Source organism: Oncorhynchus keta, chromosome 24 (genome assembly GCF_023373465.1).
Source record: "Oncorhynchus keta strain PuntledgeMale-10-30-2019 chromosome 24, Oket_V2, whole genome shotgun sequence".
NCBI classification, from domain to species: Eukaryota; Metazoa; Chordata; class Actinopteri; order Salmoniformes; family Salmonidae; genus Oncorhynchus; species Oncorhynchus keta.
In genome coordinates, this window is record NC_068444.1 from 36,382,564 (window position 1) to 36,397,581 (window position 15,018).

Consider the following 15,018-nt stretch of genomic DNA (forward strand, 5'->3'; position numbering starts at 1 on the left):
ATTAGAGTTGAACGAGATAAGTTTGCAGAAATGCGATACGATAAAGTAGGATTTAGGATTATGTTTGAGTCACGGTGGAACACATATCCGACTAGATTTCCCTGTCTATGACTCCAGCCAGGCTGCTTCCCAATTGGCACCCTATTCCCTATATTGTGCACTACTTTTGACCAAAGCCCAAAAATCTGTCAGAGTAGGAGTGCTGATCAGGGATCAGTTTTGCCTTGTAGATCATAAGGAATAAGATTACAGTATATGGACAGGTTGGGACCTGATCAGAACTCCTACTCTGAGACATATCCAGGGCGGATACAGGCCCTGGTCAAAAGTAGTGCAATATGTAGGGAACAGGGTCCCATTTGGGACGCAGCCCCAGGAAGGTTAAGCAGTGTTTTCAGACACTCGCTCCTCGTCGATATTGATGTACTTTCTCTCAATGCTTTCATAATAAATCAGTAAATCCTATATTGGGCACATTTCATGCTAAGCCCCTGTGAATCAGGCTCCATTTGCTATGGCATTTATGCTGTTGGACGATGGATTTGTTTGAGACGTCGCTGCCCCCGTAGGGTCTCTCCTTCCTCCTCACTTCACCTCCCCAAATGATCCAGACACCCAGCCGAGTCGCCACCTCCTGCCTCTCTGTCTGCCTCCCTGCCTGCTAAGGCAACACATGAGTTCACAAAGAGGTCTTAGAATGAGCGAAACACCATTCTGTTCCACCCGGAGCATTTGGAGAGTAATGAAAAACAAACCTAGACGTTGTAGAGTATGCCTCAGTGGCAAGGAAACGGGATGTTTCAAATGCGTGAGCCACCGAGCCAGTGAATGTTGATCCCTGACCCTTGATCCTGTGTGCATGTGTGTGTGGGGCGGGGGGGCTTATTTAGAAATGTCCTGATGCATTTTGTTGAGATTGCCCTGCCATTGTAGATAAATGAACATAAGGTGTGTGTGTATTTCACAGGGTACGCCTGCCAGCCGTGTGCGTTACAGACTGGACCTCGATGAGGACCCTTACAGCGGCAGCATCTTTGACGTGAACGAAGTCACAGGCAGCGTCATCACACGTGTCAACCTCAATGAAGAGCCCAATCTAGTGTTTAGTGTGAGGACACAGCTTTTGTTATAAACAGTACTGTAGTGTGACCTTTTTTCTAAGAACGTCATTGAGTGGAGAAATTGAGTGACACCCTGTGTTCCACTTTTTTCTTGTTCGATTCTTGTTTTATTTCCTCCCTGCAGCTAATCGTTGTTGCCTATGACGACGGGGAGCCAGTGAAAGTCAACAAGACCCTTGTGGTTATCACTGTCCTGCAGCCCTCCGTCATACCAGTCTTCTCCCAGGAGGAATACAGGTACACTTCTTCCTGAGCATGTGCACTGTTAGCCTGTTCCCAGATCTGTTTGTGTGAAATTGGTATGGTAAACCAGACCAGTGAGCAAGACGGCACAAAATGATCTGGGACCAGGCTAGAACTTGAAATTATACTGTATATGGTTTGCACGGTCACTGATCTACATTTGTAGAGCTTGGATATTCTCCTTCAATATGGATTTGTATGAGAGCTTGTTGCCTGAGGTGTTTTCGTGTTGTCTTTCTAAATCACAAAACATCAATTATTCCCAGTGGTCAAATATCAGGGCTTGATCAAGGTGGAGCCGCGGGCAACAGGTTGACACGTCACACAATGTTGCTTATGACAGTGCTCTGCGCTTTTATGAGGTCATAATAGTCCGGGCACATGATTTCCTCTTCCCCTGTCGGAGAGGGGATAGATCTCCAGCTTTTTAATTTACAACGGGAATTCTGTTTAAACACTCAACATTTTAATTCACCTTTGTGGAGATGTCAAGGTATTTAAGAGAACACTAAACTGCAGATATATTTTCAGAAAGGGTTAGAGGCGATATGGAACCTGTCAGTGAAGCTTTTATTGCTAGTGTTTATATGAATATGGTATCATAGCTCATAGCTAGAGTGTGTAGTAAGTACAGCAAATGTACTTCACCACTGCACAGTGTTTGTTTTTTCTCAAAGGGTAGAGTGCACTTGCTCTGCATAAATTATGGCTCTTTTATTGAATTAAGTATTGTACATATGTGACATAAGGGCCTAATTAATTCAGCTCCCCTGGCATTGACTCTAGATGGATCAGCATGCTGGAGCTCTGGCTTACTAAATTGCTATTATTGATTTCCATAATGAAATTTTGAAAAAGTTAGCGAGGGCATATTGCGAAATGCCTCTTGTGCAACAATGATTTTTCACCCCACCACAACGAATCATTTTCAATACCGAATATATGAAGTGCGTTTAAAGTTCTCAACATGCTTTAAAAAGGGAAAGGGGGATACCAGTTATACAACTGATTGCATTCAACTGAAATGTGTCTTCTACGTTTATATATATTTTGTATGCACACTCGCACACCATGTAGGCTTCTTAACTTGGTCCAGTTCTCTGTTGGCAGAGGATTTGAGCTGTGTTGTAATCTAGTGGGGGGAGGGTATGTGTGTAAGCCAGCTCTATAACAAGCCAGCCTTATCTACTGATTCATTAAGACTACAGAGCCAGGTACATGGGCAATGAAAAGCCTTGAATGGGGGGTTTGAATTAATGACATGTCCTACACAGTGGTGGAAGGTCGCTGGTGATAGTGGCTCTTTGGCAGGTGGGGGAATAACAATGGCTGTTGGTAACAGGCCACCTAGCAGGCAGCATTGCCTGGATCAGTTGTTAATTAGAGCCTGTGGAGACATTAGCCAGGTGTTATGTCCCCCTCCACAGCCAGGGCCTCCACAATCTGCTTCTCTATTCTCTATCTCTCCCTCAAATCCCTCCCTCCCTCCATCTGCTCCCCTAGTTGAGCAGTCCAGAGGATACTGCTTCCCTCCATCTCTCATCCATCCCTCCCTCTACTCCCCTAGAGTTACAGTCCACAGGATAACGCCACTCCCTTCCTCCGTCGACCCCCTCCTTCTCTCCCTCCCCCTTCTTCCGTCTGTGGGCCTCTCAGGAACCAATAAGCCCTTTAACTCAGTGCCAGCAGTCCTTGTGCTATGCCAATCAATGTACATCAATAATTCCCTGTCTATTCACAAACTGTTATAATGTCCATTTCACACAAACTTTTGAGTTGCAGCCAATTTTCTTTATTGTATGTGCTTTTATATGATGTACTGTATATTCAGCATTTTATCAATTGTTCAGTTTAGAACTTGGCATATGATGTGGCCTAATGTTTAATGGTGTTACAATGTAAGAGTCTGAAATCCTTGAGCTGGGTTGAAAGTTTATTGGATCACCTAATTGGATGATAGAAGCCTTTGTCTGATATCTGTAGCCCAGTCTTTGAACTTAATAGGCCAAGAACATTTGGAATCTGTGGAGATTTTAATTAGTGTGTGAAGTTGGTTGATTCTGAACATCAATGATCACGAAATTTGCATAGGGCTGACGAAGAGCTTGGTGTTGTTTCGGAGATTTGATTTAGTGTGTGTGAGGTGATGTCAGGTTGGCTGGCAGAAGCGCTGTCTGGCAAGTGGCACCAGTAGATTCCCCCTCCCCGAGTGGAACTGACTGTGAAGTTTGCCACCCAAATCTGCCGCCGGTGCGTTTTCCACAGCGGTTATCTCATAGAAACACTTAATGAAGCCGCAGTGGGTTTCACTAAATCACCCACCACCGTCACCACCTTGCCACTTCTGAGTTTGTCATTTTGACGATCACTGCAATCACTGTCTCATTTTCTGCTTACCTCTGTAGATGTGTGAATTAGCTTCACCCCCCCCATCTCCTTCACCTGAGTAAGACTACGACATGAATAAACATGAGGCAAAACGGATCATCCAAGACAAGATTGTATGAGGGGAGCTTGGAAACATGGGCTATTACACTATGGCTTTGAAGTAAGCGCCATTGTGCCCTGCAACCAATTGAAAGCGGAAAAACCCTGCATTTGATTGTTTATTCGTCATTACGCAGTACACACACACACACACCCACACACACACACACAAGGCTATTGCATTGAAAAAAAAAACATGTCATTTGCTTACTTTTACACCAGGGATACCTTTGTGTATACGCCTCGTGAATAAGAACAGTGAACCAACAGGATTGAGAACAAGAACAGCTGTGGAGTTGCATGCCAGTACCTGTGAATCATGATAATTAGATTACCTGCAGAGGTAGATGATTGAAAGATCGTAATAGGAGGACTTAACGATTGCGAAAATTGTGCCACCGTCTGCCTGTTAAGCTGTGGCCGTGTTGAAAGCAATCGCCGTGCTCCCTAACATACAAGTTATTGAGACGGAGCGCCAGACAAGGCAAGGAGTGTAACTAGTTGCTAGGTACGGAACGGTAATCACGCCGTGAGTCGCAGTAAGACGGTGAGGACGCTCTATTTTCTCCATGGCCCTCATTGGGTTGGAGCAGGAGGAGAGACAGAGCCTGCCTGACTGTGTGTGCTTGTGTCCTAGGCAGGGCTGGAAGGATGGGTTGGACCAGCCTAACCCCCCCGGAGCTCATCACAGCCGTGTGATTAGTCTCTCTGTGGGGGGGTGGGGAGGGGGAGAATAATAAACACGGTCAGATGAAATGTGCCCACCCCACATGCACGTTAGACGCGCACAACTCCCTCTGAAGGATCTATTTGGAGTTGGTTGACACTCTGTTTTGCAATGCTGCGTTTAACCGCGTTAAGAGTGTTAACACCCTTAAATGTGTGTGTTTAGAGCTGTAGAGCAGGGTAGTTTCGTGGCCACCAGTCGCCAGCCTGTCCTATTATTTGGAGTGTTCATACTACAGACGGGGGTTGTGCAGAGTCACACTCCAGTGTGTAGTGGAGCGGTGCGTGCTTTAAATGTCATCTGTCATGGGTGTATGCCTTCCTAACGGTCAGGTCCAATTAACTGCCTGGCAGAGTCCTGCTGTTTAGTCCAGCCTCTTCTCCTCCTTCCGCACACTCCCTCTCTCCACCATCCCTCCCTCTCTCCACCCCCACCCCCTCCCTCTACCCCCCCCCACACCATCCCTCTGGCATGCCCTAATTTCTCCACTCGCGCCTCCCTCTCTCTCTCACACAATTTCTATTTCTCACTCTCTCCCTCCCCCTCTCTCATGATTAGGGTAGTGGGACTCCCTCCCTCCCTCCTTCGGAGGACAGCACCTGCAGTATAAACATGCAGCCGTTGGCAGTCACCACGCACCGCTACCAGCATGGGGGCAGAAAAACAAACACCGCATTAGCATAACATAGCTTATTAACATGTCCTAATGATAGCAGCTCAGTTAACCACCGTGCACTGTCAAATAGACATGGCGCTATGGACAACTGCCTTGTTAATGAATGTAATTAAAAGTAGAGAGTACAGAATTAAGATGTTTTTAAGGTGAGTTGCATCAGTGCATTGAAAGCGAGATAAGGGCGACAGGTAGCCTCGCGGTTGAGAGCATTGGGCCAGTAACCGGCAAGTCGCCGGTTCGACTCTCCGGACTGACTAGGTGAAAAATCTTTCGATGTGCACTTGAGCAAAGCACTTGCTTCTGCTAAATGACTAAAATGTAAGATGAGATGAAAGAGTATGTAGGTAGTAGAGCCACTAGTCAAATCAAATGTTTGTCACATGCGTCGTAAACAGCAGGTGTAATCATTTCAAAATAATAACACAAGGAATAAATACACAATGAGCAACGATATCTTGGCTATATACACGGGGTACCAGTACCGAGTCGATGTGCAGGGGTTCAAGGTAATTGAGGTAGATATGTACATATAGGTAAGGATAAAGTGATTAGGCAGCAGGTAAGATCAGGGATGGGGTCTACAACAACAACAAAAAGAATATATGTATATATATTTTTTTACTCAGTCTGGGTCTCAACTTACTGTTGAGAGAAAGAATAATAGAATACACAAAATACAATTTCGAAATGTGGTTGTACATCATTAGTCACTCAATTAGCCCAGGTCAGCAAAACATTTTTAGATTGGTAAGTTATTCTCGCTGCCAGCTATCTAAACTTGTAGTAAGCATGATCGACCGGGATTGGACCCGTTGATCATCAAACATTTGCCTCCACAACATGGCCAATTGAGTAAAATTGCATGAAATTAGTTAATTGCAAAATGTTGTCTCCACCCATGGCAAAATGTGTAGAATTGCAGAACATTTACTTCAAAATGTACATTTTTCCTCTTCGCTGTCACGAGGGGAGCTGCTAAAATGTTTAACTCGCAAGGTGGGGTTGGGGGGATGTGGGTACGCAGCCCCACCAGCCACTGCGGCCCCTCATGAGTTCTGTTTTTTTGTGTCCCCCACCCCCATCAAAGTTGCCCATTCCTGGGATCGATAATAAACAGTAGCAGCAGTGGCGGTGATGAGTCAAGTGTGCAAAAGAGTGCAAAAAGGGTCAATGCAGATAGTCCCTGTAGCTATTGGTTAACTATTTAACCAACTATTTAGCAGTCTTGTGGCTTGGGGGTAGTTGGAGGTAGTTGCTCCATATTTAATGTGACTGCCATCTGGTACAGTACATGTGTGTGGTTTGCAAAATTGTCTGACATATCATTCTACACACGTCTGTCCTCCGTACTCAAAACATTTTTCTTTTGACTTTTATGACTTTTATGAAGTCTACCCAGCTATAAAAAAAAACATGCGCCTCTAACAAACACATGACTCACAGAAGCTCTCAAGTATTGCCAAAGATATAAATGTGCTGTCGTAAAAAGTGGCGAAACAATTCTTCTAAAAATATGACTAGCAACTTACAGTACATCCAAGGTTACCTTCGCTGCCGCATCACAGTGAGAGAGCCTGAAGTGCTACAGGCAACTTTGTGTTGATCGCACTGAAATCATGTGTTGTTTTATTTATAGATGGTGTTAGCAGCCAAGTATCATAGAGGCAATGACACTGAAACGAACATGTAAACCTAGCAACAACAAGACATCCCGATGAACAGTGTGATTTGATACGCGTTCATTGAGATGTCGTCAGGACTCTCTCGGGGCACCTGTGTGCGTTGCATATCGGTGATATTATTGGATCATTACCGGGCTCATTAATGTGTGTGTGTGTGTGTGTGTGTGTGTGTGTGTGTGTGTGTGTGTGTGTGTGTGTGTGTGTGTGTGTGTGTGTGTGTGTGTGTGTGTGTGTGTGTGTGTGTGTGTGTGTGTGTTTCCTGTGTCTTTATTTGGATAGATGGATTAACAGCTTTGCCAAATGGCCCGCAGAGAATAAGGAAATCAAATGGTTGTCGTTGATGAGTCATCTCGATGGAGCCCTTTTCATTTTTATCCCACAATGTCTCAATCAAGCATGAGCCCTTATCTGCTCCCTCTTTTGTTGGCAGCCGTACAACAAGGGCCTATCGTTTAAATATTCATTGTGGTGTTAAATTATTTATCACATGTATCGGCTTATCTTATTTTAAAAAACTCTCCTGAGCATGATTGGAAAATGTGAAGCTGCACTATGGGTGAATCATGCAAATGTGTTTTAGATGAAACAGCCTCAGGGTTTCATGTGCTAGCTACCAATCTTGGTATTAGGCTAGACAGCTAGCTAGCATCAGAGGGGGATGTTTAGAAACCAGAAATGTTTTTTCAAATGTTTTACAGCTTAAAAGTACATTTAAGAACTTTATATGATACTGAAGAGATTCCTTGATGCTTGTCTCTTTTCTTCCCCTTTTCAATCAAATTCAAATTTTATTTATATAGCCCTTCGTACATCAGCTGATATCTTAAAGTGCTGTACAGAAACCCAGCCTAAAACCCCAAACAGCAAGCAATGCTACTCTTAATAACATTATCCAACAATATTATTATATATCCCTAGTCTAAGTCTTGAACGGAGAACTGCTCAAATAGTTATCATAGCTACTAAATTGCTAATGCTAACTGGTATTTATGGATCATTGTCACGACAGTATTTCCATTTGCTACACAAACACTAATTTTCCATAATGCTTGCTTTATATTTATGTGTTCCATCTGAATGGGAAGGAATGGGTTTGTTTTGAAAGGCTAAAGATATTTTCCCCAATTTCACAACACTACTGAAGTGCTCATGCTAACTGGTATTTATGGATTTGATATTCCACCAAAGTTTGCAGGACTAAGAGTTGACCTTATACCTCTTGTTTGCAAAAGGACAGCCATGGTATGGCAACTGGTTCCTAACTGCACTGATCCTATTCTTTGAAAAGGTGAGTGCCTAACACTCAAGATAGCAAAACAGTCGCAAAAATAAAAAGGCTCTTTATCGAAAATAGCCAAATAGTAAACATGAATGTTTTTAGTTTAACTCGGCTTCGTTGAGTGTTGATACCGCTCTGAGTAATGGGAGTCAGTGAGAGTCCTGTTGTGTGCAGTGAATGAAGCCATGGTGTGTATTGGTGTGGTCAGCTGTTTTCGGGGGGGTATTGATGCTGTGTATAGTCCACATCAGACAGCATGCTTTACTGCGCTACTCACACTCTCACATGGTCTGCTAGAGGGCTCGGCATGGGTAAACCTATGAGCATTTGTCTCTCACTTCAACACGTGCTTCTACACCTGCATTGCTTGCTGTTTGGGGTTTTAGGCTGGGCTTCTGTACAGCACTTTGTGATATCATCTGATGTACGAAGGGCTATATAAATACATTTGATTTGAACACAAAACGGAAACAGAGTTCATGACCTTACACAAACGCATAACTCGTATCATAGTAAATTAGTTTTCTTCCTAATAATAGCACACTGAAGGTATTTACTGCATTTGTAGATGTACAACATGGTCTTAGCACACTTGACCCTGGCTTTGTGATGATTGATTAAAGACTGCTCCGATTCATTTTGTATTCAAGTGGATTAATTTGATTAATCCTAAAAAAACAAGCCACATGTTTTATTCAAGACTCTGGATTAAATGTGAGTTTTATCATCCGTTCAATATTTGCGGTGGGTTTTGAACAATTGTCAAATCAGTGTGGCAGATGTGCTTCCACCCCCCATGTTATCTTCCCACTGCACTCCAGAAGATCAAAGGAGGAGATACAGTAGGCTACGGAGATCAGATTAAGAGATGACAACAGTAACGTTGTTAGTATCTTTTAAAAAAATAACTTTGCCTCGATTTGTTGCACTTCTTTTAGTCAGGCCCTGTAGCATCATGTATGGACCAAAGGTAGCCACTCTGCCACATTTTTTTTTTTACAGTGTATTCAGAAAGTATTCATACCCTTTGACATATTCCACATTTTGTTACAGCCTGAATTCAAAATGGACGATGATAATATAACAGAAAATCTCACGCATCTCTAAACAATACCCTATAATGACAAAGTGAAAGCTTTGTTTGTTTTATGTTTTTGGATATGTGTTGAAAATGAAATGTAGAAATATATCATTTACATAAATATTCACACCCCTGAGTCAATACATCGTAGAATCAACTATGTCATCTATTTACAGTTGTGAGTCTTTCTGGGTACGTTTCTAAGTAATCCAAACCTGATTCAGATGACCATCCTACCCATGCTAGATTACGGAGACATAGTTTATAGATCGGCAGGTAAGGTTGCTCTTGAGCGGCTAGATGTCCTTATCCATTCGGCAATCAGATTTGCCTCCAATGCTCCTTATAGGACACATCACTGCACTCTACACTCTTCTGTAAACTGGTCATCTCTGTATACCCGTTGCAAGACCCACTGGTTGATGCTTATTTATAAAACCCTCTTAGGCCTCACTTCCCCACTATCTGAGATATCTACTGAGGCCCTCATCCTCCACATACAAAACCCGTTATGCCAGTCACATTGTTAAAGGTCCCCAAAGCACACACATCCCTGTGTCGCTCCTCTTTTCAGTTCACTTCAGCTAGCGACTGGACGAGCTGCAACAAACACTCAAACTGGACAGTTTTATCTCAATCTCTTCATTGAAAGACTCAATCATGGACACTATTGTTGTCAATTGTGGCTGCTTTGTGTGATGTATTGTTGTCTCTACCTTCTTGACCTGTGCTGTTGACAATAATGTTTGTACCATGTTTTGTGCTGCTACCATGTTGTGTTGCTTCCATATTGTTATGTTGTGTTGCTACCATGCAATCTTTTCATGTGTTGCTGCCTTGCTATGTTGTTGTCTTAGCTCTCTCTTTATGTAGTGTTGTCTCTCTTGTTGTGATGTGTGTTTTGTATTTGTATAGTATTTAAAAAAAAATTAAAAATCCTAGGCCCCTGTCCCTGCAGGAGGCCTTTTGCCTTTTGGTAGGCCGTCATTGTAAATAAGAATTTGTTCTGACAGTGCCTTGCGAAAGTATTCGGCCCCCTTGAACTTTGCGAAATTTTGCCACATTTCAGGCTTCAAACATAAAGATATAAAACTGTATTTTTTTGTGAAGAATCAACAACAAGTGGGACACAATCATGAAGTGGAATGACATTTATTGGATATTTCAAACTTTTTTAACAAATCAAAAACTGAAAAATTGGGCGTGCAAAATTATTCAGCCCCTTTACTTTCAGTGCAGCAAACTCTCTCCAGAAGTTCAGTGAGGATCTCTGAATGATCCAATGTTGACCTAAATGACTAATGATGATAAATACAATCCACCTGTGTGTAATCAAATCTCCGTATAAATGCACCTGCACTGTGATAGTCTCAGAGGTCCGTTAAAAGCGCAGAGAGCATCATGAAGAACAAGGAACACACCAGGCAGGTCCGAGATACTGTTGTGAAGAAGTTTAAAGCCGGATTTGGATACAAAAAGATTTCCCAAGCTTTAAACATCCCAAGGAGCACTGTGCAAGCGATAATATTGAAATGGAAGGAGTATCAGACCACTGCAAATCTACCAAGACCTGGCCGTCCCTCTAAACTTTCAGCTCATACAAGGAGAAGACTGATCAGAGATGCAGCCAAGAGGCCCATGATCACTCTGGATGAACTGCAGAGATCTACAGCTGAGGTGGGAGACTCTGTCCATAGGACAACAATCAGTCGTATATTGCACAAATCTGGCCTTTATGGAAGAGTGGCAAGAAGAAAGCCATTTCTTAAAGATATCCATAAAAAGTGTTGTTTAATGTTTGCCACAAGCCACCTGGGAGACACACCAAACACGTGGAAGAAGGTGCTCTGGTCAGATGAAACCAAAATTGAACTTTTTGGCAACAATGCAAAACGTTATGTTTGGCGTAAAAGCAACACAGCTCATCACCCTGACCACACCATCCCCACTGTCAAACATGGTGGTGGCAGCATCATGGTTTGGGCCTGCTTTTCTTCAGCAGGGACAGGGAAGATGGTTAAAATTGATGGGAAGATGGACGGAGCCAAATACAGGACCATTCTGGAAGAAAACATGATGTTGTCTGCAAAAGACCTGAGACTGGGACGGAGATTTGACTTCCAACAAGACAATGATCCAAAACATAAAGCAAAATCTACAATGGAATGGTTCAAAAATAAACATATCCAGGTGTTAGAATGGCCAAGTCAAAGTCCAGACCTGAATCCAATCGAGAATCTGTGGAAAGAACTGAAAACTGCTGTTCACAAATGCTCTCCATCCAACCTCACTGAGCTCGAGCTGTTTAGCAGTCTGATGACCTTGAGCTAGAAGCTGTGTTTCAGTCTCTCGTCCCAGCTTTGATGCAACTGTACTGACCTCGCCTTCTGAATGACAGCGGTGTGAACTGGCAGTGGCTTGGGTGGTTGAGGTTCTTAATGATCTTTTTGGCCTTCCTATGGCATCAGGTGCTGTAGGTGTCCAGAAAGGCGGGAAGTTTGCCCCCGGTAATGCGTTGGGAAGACTGCACCACACTGTGGAGAGCTTTGCGGTTGTGGGCGGTGCAGTTGCCGTACCAGGCGGTGAGACACCCATACAGGATGCTCTCAATTGTGCATCTGTAAAAGTTTGAGTGTTTTAGGTGTTAAGCCAAGTTTCTTTAGCCTCCTGCGGTTGAAGAGGCGCTGTTGCACCTTCTTCACCACACTGTCTGTGTGGGTGGACCATTTCAGTTTGTCAGTGATGTGTACGCTGAGGAACTTGAAGCTTTCCACCTTCTCCACTGCGATCCCATCGATGAAGATAGGTGGGTGCCCCCTCTGCTGTCTCCTGAAGTCCACTATCATCTCCTTAGTTTTGTTGACATTGAGTGAGAGGTTATTTTCCTGGCACCAGACTCCCAGAGCCCTCCACTCCTGCCTGTAGGCTGTCTCATCGTTGTTGGGAATCAAGCTCACTACTGTTGTGTCGTCTGCAAACTTGATGATTGGGTTGGCGGCATGCTTGGCCACACAGTCATGGTTGAACAGGGAGTACAGGAGGGGGCTGACCCCAGTGTTGAGGATCAGCAAAGAGGTGTTGTTTCCTACCTTCACCACCTGGTGGAGGCCCGTCCCGTAAGTCAAGGACCCAGTTGCACAGGGCAGGGTTCAGACCCAGGGCCTTGAGCTTGATGATGAGCTTGCAGGGTACTATGGTGTTGAATGCTGATCTATAGTCAATGAACAGCATTCTTACATAGGTATTCCTCTTGTCCAGATGGGACAGGGCAGTGTGGTGGTGTCTGTGGATCTGTTAGGGTGGTAAGCAAATTGAAATGGGTCTAGGGTGGCAGGTAAAGTGGAGGTGATTTAATCCTTGGGATAGGGAGAGATTGACAGACTGGGATAGGGAGAGATTGAATATATCTGTAAACACACCAGCCAGCTGGTCTGCGCATGCTTTGAGGACGCGGCTAGGGATACCATCTGGGCCGGCGGCCTTGTGAGGCTTTATTTTTATTTTTAAATTTTTTAAAATATATAAATTCCCGGGACCACCCATACGTAGAATGTATGCACACATGACTGTAAGTCGCTTTGGATAAAAGCGTCTGCTAAATGGCATATATTATTATTATATTATTAAAAGTTCTCTAGGGAGAAGGAGAGCCCACAGTCCTTGATAGCGGGCCTTGTCGGTGGCACTGTATTTGTCTCACCCTGATCTGTTTCACCTGTCCGTGTGCTTGTCTCCACCCCCTCCAGGTGTCGCCCATCTTCCCCACTTATCCTCTGGCTAGTTATACATGTGTTTTCTGTCCGTCTTGTTTGTCAAGCTTACGTTTGTCCTGTCAGCGCCTGTCTTTACCCAGCCTCTCTTTTTCTTGGCCTCCTGGTTTTTGACCCTTCCCTGTCCTGACCCTGTACTCGCCCGCCCAACCCTGAACCTGCCCGCCGTCCTATACCCTTGCTCCACCTCTGGATTACTAAACTCTGCTTGTCCCTGAACCTGCCTGCCGTCCTGTACCTATTCTGGATTATTATTATTTATTTTTCTTTTTTGGAATTTTACCCCCTTTCCTCCCCAAATTGTTTAGTAGCTGCTAGTGCGCGATGAGACAAGGATATCCCTACCGGCCAAACCCTCCCTAACCCGGACGACGCTAGGCCAATTGTGTGTCGCCCCATGGATCTCCCGGTCGCGGCCGGCTGTGACGGAGCCTGGGCTCGAACCCAGAGTCTCTGGTGGCACAGCTAGCACTGCGATGCAATGTCCTAGACCACTGTGCCACCCATGAGGCCTACTCTGGATTGACCCCTGCCTGTCGTTTGCCTGCCCCTGTTGTTACAATAAACATTGTTACGTCACACAGTCTGCATATGGGTCTTACCTTGGTTCCTGATAGGACGGACTGGCAATGACTGACCCAGCACCTTTAGACCAGCTCCGCAACGCCATCTCCTCCCAAGTAGTCATGAGGAGTTGCTTCGCGGTTTGATGGAAGGGTTCCAGGCCGTCGCCGAACGTTACGACCTAGCCTTGGACGCATTGCGGGAGCATTTCTGTGGGTTGCCTACTAGGCAGTTTACCACGACGGTAACCTCCCAGCCCCTCTGTGACCCGGCTGGTAGCAGCGCCGTCACCCTGGTCTCCTGGGAACCCCACTTACCTCCCCCAGAGCGCTACAATGGAGATTCCAGAACCTGCCCGGGCCTTTCTCTCCCAGTGCTCCCTCATTTTTGAGCTGCATTATTCTTCGTTCTCCTCGGACCACTCGAAGATAGCGTACATTATTACGCTGATGTCCGGGAGGGCACTCGCCTGGACTACGGTGGTGTGGGAGCAACAATCCGCCGTCTGCCTCAGTCTGGAGGTATACATGACAGAGGTGAGAAAAGTTTGAGGCTTCGGTGTCCGGGAGAGAGGCTGCCCAGAAGTTATTCCAGCTTTGGCAGGACACCCTCAGTGTGGCAGACTATGCAGTGGAATTCCGCACGATAGCAGCGGAGGGTAGCTGGAACCCGGAAGAGTTGTTCGACACATTCCCGGTAAAGGATGAGCTGGCAACCCGAGAACTACTGACGGATCTCAACTCACTCATCACTTTAACCATCCAGATCGATGGTTGGTCACTGGACCGCAGGAGGGAGAAGAGGTCCGATTGCGGTCCCAATTGCTCACTCAGGGATCCCACCTTGCAGCTTATGAACTCCGGAAGTCCCTGGCATTTACGTTCCCGAGAGGATCCGAGCTTACCCGAGTCCTTCCAAGAGCCTCCGGAGACTGCCGATTCAACTCTTCCCGAGCCGATGCAGCTCTGCAAGGCTAGGCTGTCTCCAGGCAAATGCGTACGCAGACTTGAGACCCTGAGTTGTCTGTATTGCTGTACTGCCAGTCATTTTGTGTCTACCTGTCCCTTCAAGAGACCTAGCTCATTTGTTGGAGTGAGTACACTGGTGGGTCTTAAAGATAATTGTTCTTCTCCACTTACTCACCCCCCTCTCCATGTCACATTGCTGTGGGGCGACCAGTCCAAATCTCTCCAGGTACTCATCGACTTTGGGACCGATGTGAGTCTCATAGACGTTGTCCCTGGCGTCCAAGCTGGGAATCCCCACTCAACCCCTCTCCATTCCCATGGGTGTTAGAGCGCTGGACGGGGTGCTCTATAGGCAGGGTCACCCACCAGACCACCCCCGTCAACCTACGAGTGTAGGGGAACCACAGCGAGATGATCCAA

At 45.2% G+C, this 15,018-nt stretch overlaps 1 protein-coding gene across 1 annotated transcript in view; it reads left to right on the forward strand.

The window, feature by feature from the left end:
* Window positions 1–15,018, forward strand: part of pcdh15b (protocadherin-related 15b) — a 219,146-nt gene that overhangs the window by 154,480 nt on the left and 49,648 nt on the right. The window contains exons 24-25 of the mRNA XM_052478256.1: window positions 968–1,108; window positions 1,246–1,358. Of these exons, the coding sequence (XP_052334216.1) occupies window positions 968–1,108; window positions 1,246–1,358 (254 nt within the window). The remainder of the gene's footprint in view (window positions 1–967; window positions 1,109–1,245; window positions 1,359–15,018) is intronic.